Genomic DNA, 14,493 nt, shown 5'->3' with positions numbered 1-14,493 from the left:
GTCTGTAAGTGGGCCCCCTTCTGCTCACTGGGTTTATATAAGAATGTTTTGCTACTTGGGAGTCTCTCCATCTAACACAATATATGTGAGCAGAGGGAGGCTTCACAGAGAGGAGCCAAGAAGGCCCTGCCCAGTCAGCCTTTTCAAGAAGGCATGCTATATGTCAATACACGCTGGACTTGTGTGCAAATACACAACAGCTTTCTGAACTCTATCTCGGAACTATCTAGATTTTCTTCTAAGTTATATTTGCTCTTGATCAGCCTGGATATAGTATGCAAAGCTATACTGAATTATTAACAATACTGCTTGCTAGCAAGGACTACAACAAGGGAAATGTCAAGGGGACAAACTCTGGAGTTTAATGGTGCCAAATGCCAAGAAGGAAATACTTCCACCAGGGCCTCATCCCAAGGTTGTGCACAAAGATAAAAGGATTCAGGCAAGTGTAGAAGCAAAAGGCCCCTGCAGTTCTCAAAACACAAATTAAATAAACATTTATGAAGCTAATATATTTTGTTATAATGTTTAACATAAAATAATTATAAACAAGAGGGAAAATCATAAACACTGTAATTAAAAAACAATTCAGTAGGCTATAAGTCTACATAATGCATATGAAATTTCATATTCTACTACCTCCTCTGGCTTTTAACCAAGAACATTAAAAAAAAGACAATGAAGAAGAAAAAGGGAAATTAATGCATCTAAATGACTGGCTTTTTTGAGATAAACAGTCTTCTACAGTCTGTGAGAACACAGGGAACATACCCTCAGCTTTGCTGGCTGGGTCAGTGACCTTGCAACCCCTCTTTTGTGTCTTATCTTGGGATCCTGTCAGGAGGCAGGGATATAGATCGGTTTTGGCTTTCTGCGTCCTACAGCAGAGAGAGTACTGTCCTCCTTCCATTTCTGAAAATTGCCGGGCCCCTTGTAAGATCTACAGAGCCTTGGAAACAGGAGTTTGTTAGCTGTCCTTTGCTCCTCATCATGGGGGTGATAGTTGTGGCACACAGAGGGAATGTTAAATCTATGAAAGCCCGATCTCCAGAGACTCAGATAAGTGGAACGGCGCTAGAAAGAGAGTGGCTGTGCCCTGATTGGTGTCCAGATGTACAGCCTGGCCAACGAGCCCTCTTAGCTTGGAGGATCTGCCTCCTTTTATCTCGTGGTCTCAGGACCAGTGCAGCGTGAATCCCACTAGGGGGCACCTCTAGTGTCTCCGCCAAGATCTGACTCAGGCAAGCAATGTTCTGCTCTGTGAACACAAGATGGCAGTATGTACTGGTCTATAGCAAGGGCCATGGCCTTGTGAAAGCGAGTTGAAAGAAGGGTGGGGAAGTGCTGACAAACTGAAATCCATTTAAGTGAAAACTGAACATGAGGAATATTTTGAATTTTTCTCAGAAACCAATAATTACTGAATTCTATGTATACAAACTATTCCAAGTCTCCAAGTCCTGAGACACTTCGGAACACTACCACTTACACACCCGTGGCTGGGGTTCGACCTGCTTGCTTTCCACAAATCTGCCCTTTCACATCAGCTCGGATCCAGGGGCACATTCCCCTCAGGCCAAGGTTTCAGGACACTCCGCAGTGTCCATGAACAACCAATCACCACACCCCTCCAAAAGGTAAGGATAGAGATCACCTAAGGTGGTAGGTGGGGATCAAAAAACTGCAAGTTTGGACAAATTGTGGAAGCTAAGTGAAATAGGGAAGACAAGACAAAACTTAGGAGAATGAGGGGGTGTGGAAGTGAGGGGAGCATGGGGGGAATAAAATGAAGGAAAGGAAAGGAGAAAGAAAGAAACCGAGAGGAGTAAAAGAGGGATGGCAGAGAAAAATGGTAAATAGGGAAATACAGGAAAGGGAAAAAAAGGAAAGAAAGAAAGAAAAGAAAGGGCCGAAAGGAGTAAAGAAAGAGGAAAAAAAGAACAGAAAAATAAATGAGAGAAAGAGAGGGAAAGGAACAGAAAAATAAATATGAGAGAAAGAATGGAAGAAGAAGGGCAAAGAGAAGCAAGGCGCGGGGTGGGGGGGGGGGGGGGGCGGTGGCGGCGCGTGCAGACAGAGGGAGAACTGCTAACCGACTGGCATTCCGGGAAGCCGGAGCAGAGACCATCTCAGATGGGGTTCAGGGAAGACACAGGAGGGAGCAATTGAGGGGAAAGGAGGAAAGGAATGAAGGGAGAAGAAACGGACAGAAACCGAGGAGCGGTTGAGCGTGCTTCTGTGAGTTTTGTTGCAGGCGCGTGTCGGTTACCCCTGAGGCGCGCACAGCGCCCTCGGACACCCAGCAGGGGCCACGCGCTCTCTGCACCCACCCCACCCCCACCCCGCTTCTCGAAGGCGGCGTCTCTCCTGTAGGGGGACCCGTCCGCGGTGGGACCAGGCACATTGGTCCGCCCGCTGAGCTAGAGACCGGGGGTGGCGCGGCAGCTCTCGGGGATTCCTGGCCCACGATGCGCCAGAAGCAGCGAGACAGCCCGAGCCGAAGCGCGGCGGGGCTCACGGAGGGAGGCCGAGCGGGGCCGGGCTCCTGGGAGCGCGACGGAAGGTGCGGTTGGCCCTGCGGGTGCTGGGGCGAGATGGGGGCGGAAGCCCGGTGGGAGCAGGGCGGGGGAGGGGGACAGTACCGCGCCGCCGGCTCCCGGGCGCGCGCGGGCGAAGCGGCGGCGGCCCCTCGTGGTCGGTCGGCCCCCCGGCGGGTCATTTGCATGCTGTCACGGCCCCGCGCTGACTCCCGGACGCGCGGCTCCCTCGCTCACTCGCGCTCGGCTTCTGCCACCGCTCCGCCGGCGCAGCCCCGGAGAGCCCGAGAGCCGGAGAGTCCCCGAGCTGGCGAGGGAGGGAACCCGGGAGGGAGGGAGCGAGGGCGCGCCCCGGCTCTCTGTCGGCCCCGCCGCCCGCCCTTCCTGCTGCCCCAGGTCCACCCCCGGCCCCAGCTCTCACACTTGGGAAACTTGGGACGGCGAGGGGGCCGCGTGTGGCACCTCGGGGTGGGGGTGGGGGGGCGGCCCTGGCCTGGAGAGGCGGAGGAAGAGGAGGGGGGCGGAGAGGAGGAGGAAGAGGAGGAAGTGAGCCCGAAGGATCCGCTCAGAGCTGTTTGTCCAGCTGTTTCTATTCGCACCCCGAGCAGCGCAGCCAGAAGGGGGCCGAGCCGAGGGTGGCCGGCTCTCGACGCTTATTTCCAACTCTTCTCTCAGCTTGTCTGTCCCAGACACCCTGGAGTCTCCTCCGGCTGGCCCGGCGGGCGCGCACCTGCCGGGAGCCCCTGACCTCGCGGGCCAGGCGGCCCCCGAGCCGGAGAACATGGCCCAGCCCAAGTCCGACTGCCGCTCACCTGTCGGCCTCGACTGCTGCAACTGCTGCCTGGACCTGGCCCACCGGAGCGGGCTCCAGCGCGACAACGGCGGGGACAACAACAACTCGGGCAGCCCCACCGTGAGCAACTTTCGGCAGCTGCAGGAGAAGCTGGTCTTCGAGAACCTCAACACCGACAAGCTCAATAGCATAATGCGGCAGGATTCGCTAGAGCCCGTGCTGCGGGACCCCTGCTACCTGATCAACGAGGGCATCTGCAACCGCAACATCGACCAGACCATGCTTTCCATTCTGCTCTTCTTCCACAGGTGGGTGGCGGGGCGCGCGCGGGTGGGCACCTGGTCCCGGCTGCCTCGCACCTGCCTGGGCTGAATGCGCCCCTCTGGAAGGCCGAGAGGGGCCCTGGAGGTTTGGGCGCCTGGGACCGCCACAATCCGACCCGGGAGGCTACCTGGATTCCTGTGTGGCTGAGGGGAGGCCTGGCAGGTGGGAGCCCTGTTTGCAAAGGTGCCTGCGGAGGCTTTCCTGGGGAAATGCTGGAGCCCAGAAGATGGACAGATGGACAGAGCGACAGAGCGGTAGATGCTTTGGGGATAGCCGGCGGCACTTTCTACCCAAATGCCTACATTTCTACCGCCACTTTGGAAAGTCTGCCATGGGATGCTCTTGGGACCTGAGTTCCACGCTTATCAAAAGTCCATTTCCAAACAGGCAAACTTGGGTGGAAATTGCAAGGGCTTTTAAATTACTGAGTGGCCCTGACTGAGAATGGGGGCAAGCAAATTGTCCCAACAGATTCAGCTGCTACTGGTGTGGGGGAGGGTGGGGAATAAGAAAAATTAGAGACCTGTGAGAATTTCTTGAAACTCTGAATAGGGGGACCTCTCCCCATCCATGATCCACCATGGATCACAGCCTTCCATTTCCAGTGACAGCTAAAAGCAGCCCCAAAGAGCATCCCAGACAGGAGGGTGGATGAGTCCATGTCATGGCAAGCTTGTGTTGGAGTGCAGGTCAGACTTTCTAGAAATCCTGCTGAAGGGCAAGGAAGGGAGAGTGGAGGAGAAAAACACAATGGGAAGACCAAAGGTGGCTGCAGTCTTCCAGTCTGAGGCACTCTGGTAAGAGCCGGTCTTGGGGAGACAACTGCAGCAATTTTGAGGCAGGAGAGGCAACTTGAAGAAACTCAGCTGTGGGTTTAGTGTTCTTAGAGCCATAGGGACGAGGCACTGGGGTGTGTGTGTGCGTGTGCATGTGGGGGTGGGTGGGTGGATTTTCTTCTTCCTCAAGGTCACAGGTTATGTAAGAGAAAGAGAAACCCTCTGTGGAAGACCTCGGTTGTAGTACAAGTTGTGTGTCTAGTTCCCTGTGTAACCCTGAGCAAGTTGCTTGACCTCTCTGGTCTCTAAGCTTCCTTTTATTTCTGGGATTCCAAGTCATGGGCAGGTAATGTGCTCAGACAAGGTAATAAGTAATTTTGGGCTCCCACAGAGTAGTTGAATAATGTGATGGTTTGTCGGTGAGACACAAATAGGAAATTTTAAAAGCCATCATGCTAGGCAAGAACTACCTCACTTAGTGCTCAGCCCAGGTTAGCCTCCACAATTCCAGAAGTTCCAGCAGGGTACAAGCAAGGCTGCTGACTTCGTTAGCATTATTATAACAGGTTGTATTTGCAGGCATTTTCCACACCATCAAAGCCCTTTCTCATCTATTATTTCACTTTAGGCATCAATTTATCTCATTGTCTCTAAGAAACCAGGCCGAGTTTCCAGGGAATCTTCATTTTTGGTGAAAGATTACTACAAGTGTATTCAGACCACAGCCACTGCAACCCTGCCGAGCGAAAGCCCTAACAGGTTCCTAATAGTCTGCTGAGCTTAGGGCTGTAGGTAGCGGGGGATGGATGGCAGTGACACCTGAAAAGAGGGCTCATAGCACTTGCACTCTTTCAACTGGGAGAGAATCTGCTCCAAAATGGCCTGATAAAACATAAGAGGGGATACTTCCTCAGCTCTGGGTCCTAGGTTGGAGGCCTAGGAGGGTCAGACCTAAGTGAGTGGGATGTGAGGCTGAAAGTCTGAAATCAAAGTGTTCACTTCTGCCACACCTTGGGAGGCTTTCTGGTGGTCTGGGTTTCTTGAAAATGGCAAGACCTCCTTTGTCACCTACTCTGTTAACACCTCTTGGTTCTTGGCAAAGCCTGGAAATGCTACCAGGTTGGGTTGGGGGGCTGAGGGCTTTGGTGGAAGGAGCAGGGCATATCATTGGGAAGTTGTCTCTGAGCACCCTGCCTCCCCTCCTATGAACAGAGCAACTCAAGCCCTCAGGCTGGGGAGTGACAGGGTCCTGTGGTAACCACTTTAACAGTTCCAGAAAGACAAAGCGTTCTGTCACTTTCCTTCACAACTGGGACCTTAGAGACTGGAGATTCTGAATTTGGTTGAAAGTTTGCCTACAATGACACGCTCATTGGCAAAGTAGGAGGCCATTATTGCTGGTCATGGGGTTTTTCCAAAATCTAGGCTGGACAGTCTTCTGAGTGAAAATTTCCTCTTCCTACTTCATTTATTCCCTGGTTTTCTAGCTTCATACCACAGCTATCATTGTTACTTCTCTTCCATTTGATTATTTGATACTTCAGATTCCTGCCTGAGTGTCTTTTTCCTCTAACTTGTCTCCTGCATGGCCATCTCTTCTGGAGAAGCGACTCTTTCTGCCTTTCCTCCTATAGCCCACTCCCCAGCTGCAAGGGCTCCTATATTCTTGGGAGGAAGCATAGGGCAGATTCTTGATTTCTATCTGGTTTCTGCTTTGACCTGTCCCTGACTCTCAGCTGGTTTCCTTGGAACACAAGAGTGTAAGCAATTTGAGGGTAGGGTGTGTTTTCCACTTACTTAGCTTTTCCTTGGCTTCTAATTATACTGCCAGTATTCAGTAAAGGTTTTTTTTTTTTTTTGGCTAGATGACTGCTTAATTGTTGGTGTGGTCCTATGTAAAGATTTTACAACTTTAATTGACTCTTGAAAAATTCTTATAAGGGTTTAAATATGATTTTTTTTGGTATGAACCACATGCAGTAACTCTGATAGCCTGGTAGAAGCCCTGATGAGCAGTGGTGTACATAAGAATCAGTGGTAATGGGCATGTAGCTCATTGGTATGTAAATAGTCCCTCTAAACTACTTGTGGGGGGAGATGTGTTTTACACACCAGCCCTTCAATCTTGTGTTAGGTAACTAATAGCTATAATAGATTAATAGCTAAACATCTACTGAGTGTTTACAGCATGTGCTAAGCATTATATCTGCATAGCCTCATTTAATTTTACACCAACCCAATGAAATGGGTACTGTTATCACCATTCTTCATTTTTAATGAAGGAAATTAAGGCTGGAGAAATTAAATAACTTCTTCGATGCCTTACAATGAAGAGCAGAGCCAAGACTCCACCTGAGATCAGTAGGACGCTAAAGAATTGTCGATGAAGGAAGAATTGTTAAACAGAGGCAAATATTAGCCCATAAACTAATCAAATGGTTAAAATGTCCTAATTAGGACAGGTGACCAATCATCCCAGGACTTTCCACCAACACAGGACTTTCAGTGCTCAGACAGGGACAGTCCCAGGGAAACTGGGATGATTGGTCAATCTATTATTAGGGGACTATACTGTATTATTTTTAAATGCTTCTAAAACTGGAAAACCTAAGAGACAGAATATTCTGGGCAAAGAGCTAATTTTTTTTCAATTGAAATGCAGCTTAATAAAAAATTTGCAAAGTTGAAATTTGAGGGGCCTTAATTCTCTGATCTGGGCTTCTGTGGTGGCTCACTGGTGAAGAATTCACCTGCCAGTGCCGGAGACACGGGTTCATTTCCTGGGTTGGGAAGATCCCCTGGAGAAGGAAGTGGCAACCCACTCCAGTATTCTTGACTGGAGAATCCCATGGACAGAGGAGCCTGGCAGGCTACAGTCCATGAGGTCACAAAAGAGTCAGACACAACTTAGTGACTAAACAACAACAAATTCTCTGATCAGTAAAGTATAGCAAGCTGAAAGGGGAGCTTTTGCCATATTCTGTTGTTGTCATTGTTGTAATCTCAAATTTATTTCTAAGATTTTATCCAATCCTACTTAATCAGCTCTATTCTTCAGCTTCCCAGCACTCCAGCCAGTGTGATTTGAGCTACTTTGAATCTGAGTTCTCTTGCAGCTCTGAGAGCCCTCAGAGTCTACCTTTAAGCTTCTGCGCTGGCAACAACTGGTCCCCACTTAGATGCACAGAAATAATAATAGCAAGATTTCTAGTTGTTTTACATGTGTTAATTCTTTTAACCTTCCCTATTGATGTGCTATATAGTAGTAAAGGGAAAGATGTGGATTCAGAGATCAGGCTTCCAAGAAAAATTTGCATAAAAATTATTTGTGCTTCTCTGAGTCTTCAAAGTAATGATTTCATAAATGTATATTCCTGAACCTGATTTCTGAGGACATAGAGGATTTGGGAGGCAAAACTCTCCCACCTGCCTGCTGTAGTGCTTAATTTTATACTCTAAGATCAATTTTCTGTCCTTGTCATCTAAAGTTCCTATTCCATAGTACAGCGGTATTTGGGCCACACCACAAGAAATTCTGATTTAGAGATTGCAACCTTTTGTCAACTAATTTTGCCATTTGATTTTGAGGATAGTGTACTTTGCTGGGAAAAGGTTTTGAGTTTCTATGTGCTTAAGTCTGTTATTCTTTGCCTTTGTGAGTTTTGCTTTTGGTATCAAGCTCTGAAAGTCCTTTCCTAGCCCAGGGTAATTAAAAATAACTTTTTCCTGAGTGCCTAGTGATCTGACAAAGAATAGGCACATTGAATTAAGACACATTCTCTGTTGAAAACACAAATGCATTTGCAGACTTAACATTCATGGTTTATATACTTCATGAGAGCCCTGATGTGTTAGAAACTGTCTTTTTGCTGAGACACAGATGTGAATTCCATGTGCTCAGAGGCTTTGGGTGGTGAGTGACCCTACTGCTCTACCAGCAACTATTATATATACTACATATGTGAGTGTATGTTATATATGTATATATTAGGTATATGCGTATATACCAGTAAAATATTTATAACATAAAATTTGTCATTTTAACCATTTTTGAGTGTGCAAGTCAGTGGTATTAAGTATATTCACAATGGTGCAGTCAGCAATATTACCCATTCCAGAACTTTGGCACCATCCCAAATAGAAACTCTGTACCTATTTAGTACCTTCCCTGGTGGCTCAGGTGGTAAAGAATCTGCCTGTAATGCAGGAGACCCGGATTTGATCCCTGGGTCCAGAAGATCCCCTGGAGAAGGAAATGGCTACCCACTCCAGTATTCTTGCCTGGAGGATTCCATGGACAGAGGAGCCTGGTGGACTACAGTCCATGAGGTAGCACGACTGAATGACTAACTCTTCACTTCATGAAGCAGTAACTCCCTGTTCTCCTCTCCCTCCAGTCCTTGGTAACCTCTGTTCTATCTCAGGAATTTGCCTATTTGAGATTATTTTCTATGAGTAGAATTATACAAAATGTGGCCTTCATTCACTTGAGGTAATGTTTTCAAGCTCTATCCATTTATCAGCACTTCTGTTTATGAGTGAATGACATTCCTTTGATGGATACACCCCATTTTCATTCATCCAATTCACCTGTTCACAAACTTGGGTTGTTTCCACCTGCTTGCTCTGGTGAAGTATGCTGCTTTGGACATTGGTGTCCAAGTATCTTTTTGAGCCCCTTCTTTCAATTCTTTTGGGTCTCTACCTAGGAGTGGAGTTGCCCAGACCTACTTTTCAGCCCTATTCTGTGGTCCTTTTCTCATAGTCAATTCATTCAAGTGTAGTAATGCCCATGAAAAGAGCAAATGTCTATTTCTTTGGGGAGAAGACCTCCCTCGCAGAGTCAACTGCTAGTGCTAGTGATTACAATGAAAGAAAGCTAAGAAGTTTAACCAAATTATAGAAGTTTTATGAGGGAAATGATGTGCTTTCAGGATGCTCATGAATTAGGGACTGGAAAAAGTTTGAGTGTGTCTCTGTCATGAATGGGCAGGGTCTACCCAGGTTTGCTACCCAAGGTTTCCTTTTTAAGAGAGTAACATGTAAATGTTTTACTCACCATTGACTACTTTGTGTGGTTTGTTTATCAGAACTTCCTTCGGGGGTGACAGCTCATTGGGAATACGGTTCTATGGGAATGGAACCTATGAAAGCTGAGTTGGAGAAGAGAAGCAGAGAGATGGGGCCAGAGTCCTTGAAAGGCCTGCTGCAATGTGGGGCTCTGGGCAGCACGGAGCTCAAGAGGTCTGGATGGAAGGTTCGTGCTCTTAAGAAAAGTGACAAGAACAGAACACAAATTCCACCTCCTCCTCCTCCTCTGGAGAAGGAAATGGCAACCCACTCCAGTATTCTTGCCTGGAGAATCCCAGGGACAAGAGCCTGGTGGGCTGCCATCTATGGGGTCACACAGAGTCGGACACGACTGACGTGACTTAGCAGCAGCAGCAGCCTCCTCCTCAGTCTTGCCAGGAATGGGCCCATGTGAGCCCACACCTCAGAAAATAACTCTTTTCAGGGTGACCTTATTTTCCCTCCTCGCCTGAAGAGAAGGTTAACAATCCTGCTTATATTTGCACTTCCAGATAAACTAACAAGCTCTCAATTCCAGGTAGAGCTTTGGCTCCTTTCCATAACAGGTCCCAAAGGCCAGGAAGTCTGGGTAAATGGAGATGGATGTGTCTGGCCAAGGCTGCCAGGGTCTCTGGGTCCCCTGAGTGGTGGAGCCTAGCAGAGCATTTGCCTGTGCTTTGTGGGCTGGTTGAGAGGAATAAGGTCAGCCATGTCTTTACCTTGGTGGTAGCCATTGTGCCGTGTTTGCTCATCACAATTATGCTCTTACCTGAACTTTCTCCTCTTGTGTAAGGGATCCCTCAAGATAACCACAGAGCCATAATCTGCCATGACTGGCTGGGTTTACATAACAAATTGGTTGGTGTCATGCAGTAGTCTTGCGAGCCCTGGAGAAGCCAGTGTGCTGAGTGGGCCTGAAGCTTGGACCCATTTGGTGGGGCACTCAGTGTGCTCAGTGCACTCAAGGGAGAGCATTCCTTGACCACAGAGGTCAAAAAAGACTAAATTTCTCTTTTAGATGAAGAAGGCAATAATGGCCCAGGACATGTGCTGTCCCATTGCCTGCAATAATGGGACAAGGGTTAGGGCTTCGCTTGGGACCACAGGTTTGGCAGAGCAGGACCCTGTGGACTAATAGGTTCTCTGTGAAGGCTGAAGGCTAGATCTCAGCCTCAAAGCAGGTTTGATGAGGAGTCAGTGTGGGGAAATGGCTTATGGAAGCCACCACATACCCATGCCAAAGTCCAGCTTAGCTAAGGAGTCAGAGTGGGGATAAGATGGGAGGAGTCTAGAAAATAAGCTTTTACAAATGCTAATCTGGGCAGGAGGGAGTCTTTTCATGGGGCAAAGCTAATTCACTTGTACCTTCTACCTGGAAATCTCTGCCCCAAAGTGGCTGTTGCCCTATGGGAAACAGTTTGCGAGGTGTGAGATCCCAGCCAGCACGGAGACTGACTGGGAGGCTTCCCATTGTGCAGCACTAGCCCGAGGGGAAACCAGAGCCCTAAGCTGCTTGGTCAGTGATGCCACAGGCATGCGATCAGCCTTCCTCCCCTGGGAACCACTTTCCTCAAATAGGCCCAGCCTGAAATCAGGCCCCTGCCTGTGGACAAAGCCCCAGAGGGACCTTCCCCATCCTTCCTAGAAGGAAGAATTTACTCACGAAACAGCCTTGGGTATTCAGCCTACTTCCTCTTGTCTTCTCTTCAGGGGAGATGGAGAGCAGCTGCTCACAGCTCAAGGTCTGGCCGGGATTCCCACTCCGAGCTTTGTAGGCCAGCGATTGGCTATAGCTATCCCTGAGGAAGAAGGGGGTGAGAAGTGAGAGGAAGGGAAGTGGTTCCAGCAGCTCCTTCCTGGCTTACCCCCCCTCCCCCCACACACAAACACACACCTCCCTTTTAGCCTCACTCCCAGGCTAGGCTGGGCCTGGGCCAGCCTGAGGTCCCTGACTCATATCTCTCATAGTGCATTATGTAACAGAGCCAGGTTACTGAGGCATCAAGCTTCTGCTTGCTCAGTTGCAGGCTTCCCTGGGGCCAGGCATTCAGAAGCCTGCTGAGGGTCTAAGTAGAGCTCACTACACTTCCAAAGGAAAAGCCTTCCCTGCCTAGTGTCAGGCCAAGAGTCTGCTCAGAGGCAAGTGCCAGGCAGTGAAGGTGATTCCCCCCTGAGGCCCCCACACTCTGCAGCACATGTAAGCAGGCAGGTGAGCTGCTTTGGGCTTAAGCATGGTTTGGGGTGTTCTTGAGGGGGTGGCATCTCCTGCTGTCACCTGATGGTACAGTGCTGAAGTCAGCCTGGTGTATCGGGGGTAGGGGTGCAGAACAGGTGTCAGAAGTTCTTCCTTTTGTTGGGTCAGGTACTGTTCTGGGGACTTTAGGGAGATGGATTTAGTAGAAGCTGGGAGGCCCAATCCAATTCCCAGTCCGTTCTTCACAGTCTCAAAGTCCCCAGGCTGGCCTGAATTCACAGTGATACCTAGTTCACTTTCTAGCTCTTTCAGAAAATGGCATTGCTGGTTTGGTGCAACTGAGCCCCCAGTGAAACGGGACTTGCTAAATTCTATGACATATTTCTCTAATAAACTCACGTGAATATCTACAACACAGAATAGCCCCATCAATCTAATAGTCCACTGGCTCAAAGTTTATGTCTAAACCAATAGGTCCTCTTCTCTTTCCTTGTCTCCACCCAGCGTGTCACACTGTGTTGCCAGTAGGTAAATGCCTCACAGGCTGAGTGTAGTGGGGGACACTGCCCTCCTGTCCAAGGAAAGGAGGAAGAAACAAGGAGGTAAAGTCAAAAGATAGCATGGGAATTACTGACAGGTGTGATTTGTATGCAACTCTCAGACAAGCCCAGGACCACCATCTCAGGGCTCAGGAGAGCTGGACACCCCAAGTTCCCCGAATCCAGTGACAGTTGGGGGCAGAAACTGAGGCGGAGGTGCAGGATTCCCCCTTCTTGAGGCCCCTCCCAGGCCTCCAGCCTCTCACTTCTCTCTACCCCTCACCCTTTCAGTTGATAGTTGCAGTAAAAAAAAAAGAAAGAAAAGAAAGGGAAAGAAAAACGAATAAGATAAACCTGGCCCAGTCTTAAGGCACTAAACTCTGCCTCCCCAGGTGCACAGGAAAATGAACCACGGCAGTGCCTCATTAGACCTTTTACTGAGCAGCCAAGCGCTTCAGTTAATCAATCCATCATTTATTGACCACGGGCCTGCTATTTACCCAGCACCTACTGCAGATTTATTGAATGCCTGCCCCGTTAGGCATGGAAGAGGGATAGAGGAGGGAGGTGGCATGACCAAAGCAGTTCCAGCGGAGCCACCAGCCACTGCAGGCTGGGCTGGGGCTTCTGCTCCTTGAGGGAAAGGCCTCAAGCTTACTGTTTCCTGGGTCTGCAAGCCCAAAACCTAGGCAGCGCCAAAGCAAACTAGGAAGGGAGAGTCTCTTTATGGCAGCAGCTTCCAGCAGGGCCTTAAAGAATGGCCAGTGGAAAGAGCTGTAAGGCTGTCTGATGGGAGGGGAGAGGGCACCTTGCCTATCCAGCGAGGGTCATGGGTCAGAAGGAGCTGGCTGGGGTGGGGACAGCAAGGAACACTTTCCATGTATGAGAGACCTGATCTGGCCCTCCTCTTGTGGCCCCTTTCTGAGTCGGAGCAAGCCTCCCCTCAGGGACCTAGCTAGGCTTGGGTAGGTGGAGGCCTTCAGGGCCCAAGAGCAGAAAGGCACCACTCCTCGATGCTTGCAGAAAGCTCATCAGAACCAGGAGGGCTAAGCATGGGAGTGCAGTTGAGGGTGGGTGCCAGAGGAGTCTGGGGGTATGGCTTCACATCTGTGCATCTCTGGCCTCGGTCTCCACCAGGCCCCTTCTGAGGGGGATAACAGAACAAGGATCATGTCAAGGCACTGCCCTGAGAATGTATATGTAGTGTAGTAGTGTTAGTTGCTCAGTCGTGCTTGACTCTTTGCGACCCCATGGACTGTAGCCCACTAGGCTCCTCTGTCCATGGGATTCTCCAGGCAAGAATACTGGAGTGGGTTGTCATTCCCCTCTCCAGGGGATCTTCCCAACTCAGGGATTGAACCCAGGTCTCCTGCATTTCAGGCAGATTCTTTACTGGCTAAGCTATCAGGGAAGCCCAAGAATACACACACAGATACACACACACACATTGTTCACCCAAATCTCTCTGGAAAAAAAAGTTCCTGGCGGCCTCACGGGGTGTCATTTTAGCCTTGTTTGTATCAATACCTTGGTCAAACCCTTCCTTCCCAGATGCCATATAAATGAAGGTCCTGGGATTTGGCTGAGGAAGGAGGGAAGCCTCAAGCTGACAGGAAAGGAAAGGGAGCTGGAGTAGCAAAAAGGAAGCAGCCTTGGGTCATCTGGGGAAGCAGATTGCTGCTTACGGTCAGCACGTTGCTTTCTGGGGCCCTCGCACCGAGCTAGTGTCCTGGGCATGCATGCCCACACCCTTTCCTATCAGTGCTCTGGAAAATTCACATTTAGCTTCATGAGCAAATTCAGTCAGCAACAAATATTTCTCTCATGCCTTCCATGTGACAGGCTCAATGTTAGGCACCAGGAATAGAGTGGGGAACTCACAAAAAGCATGGCCACAGCCATCATGGAATAGTAGAGTAAAGAGATGAACATTAACCAAAATAACCATGCTAATGAATCTATAATTACAAAGAAGTGCCAAGAGGGAAAAGGAATAAGTTCCTCTCTGAGAGTGTAACAAAGTATCAGACAAGGCTTCCTGAGGAAGTGATATTGAACTAAAGAAATGAATCTCTATGGCTGAAATTCTAATCATCAGACCCAAGCCGAAGGAGACATGTTTAGACAGAGGCTTTCTCAGAAACCCCTGAAGTCATGCCATAGCTACTCACACTCTTGGAAATATTTCTAGGCTATGAGTGGCCAGCAGGTCCAAAAGGGGAGGTCTGACAACATTCTGACAGGAGGAAGAGATGGGGGT

General features: G+C 49.2%; 1 protein-coding gene across 3 annotated transcripts in view; it reads left to right on the top strand.

The window, feature by feature from the left end:
• Nucleotides 1–2,086: 2,086 nt before the first annotated feature.
• The window catches only part of TSC22D3 (TSC22 domain family member 3), a 64,091-nt gene continuing 51,684 nt past the window's right edge, over nt 2,087–14,493 (top strand). The window contains exons 1-2 of one of the 3 annotated variants that reach the window (XM_061136028.1): nt 2,087–2,238; nt 3,213–3,638. In XM_061136028.1, coding sequence (XP_060992011.1) covers nt 3,319–3,638 — 320 coding nt within the window. In that variant the 5' untranslated portion in view covers nt 2,087–2,238; nt 3,213–3,318. Of the gene's footprint in view, nt 2,239–2,394; nt 2,564–2,821; nt 2,934–3,212; nt 3,639–14,493 lie in introns of those variants that run through there. The other 2 variants (XM_061136027.1, XM_061136030.1) reach the window with 2 other exon arrangements.

Source organism: Dama dama, chromosome X (assembly GCF_033118175.1).
Source record: "Dama dama isolate Ldn47 chromosome X, ASM3311817v1, whole genome shotgun sequence".
Lineage (NCBI taxonomy): Eukaryota > Metazoa > Chordata > Mammalia > Artiodactyla > Cervidae > Dama > Dama dama.
Note: the sequence above shows the minus strand (reverse complement) of the source record. Positions and strands in the feature narration are given on the sequence as shown.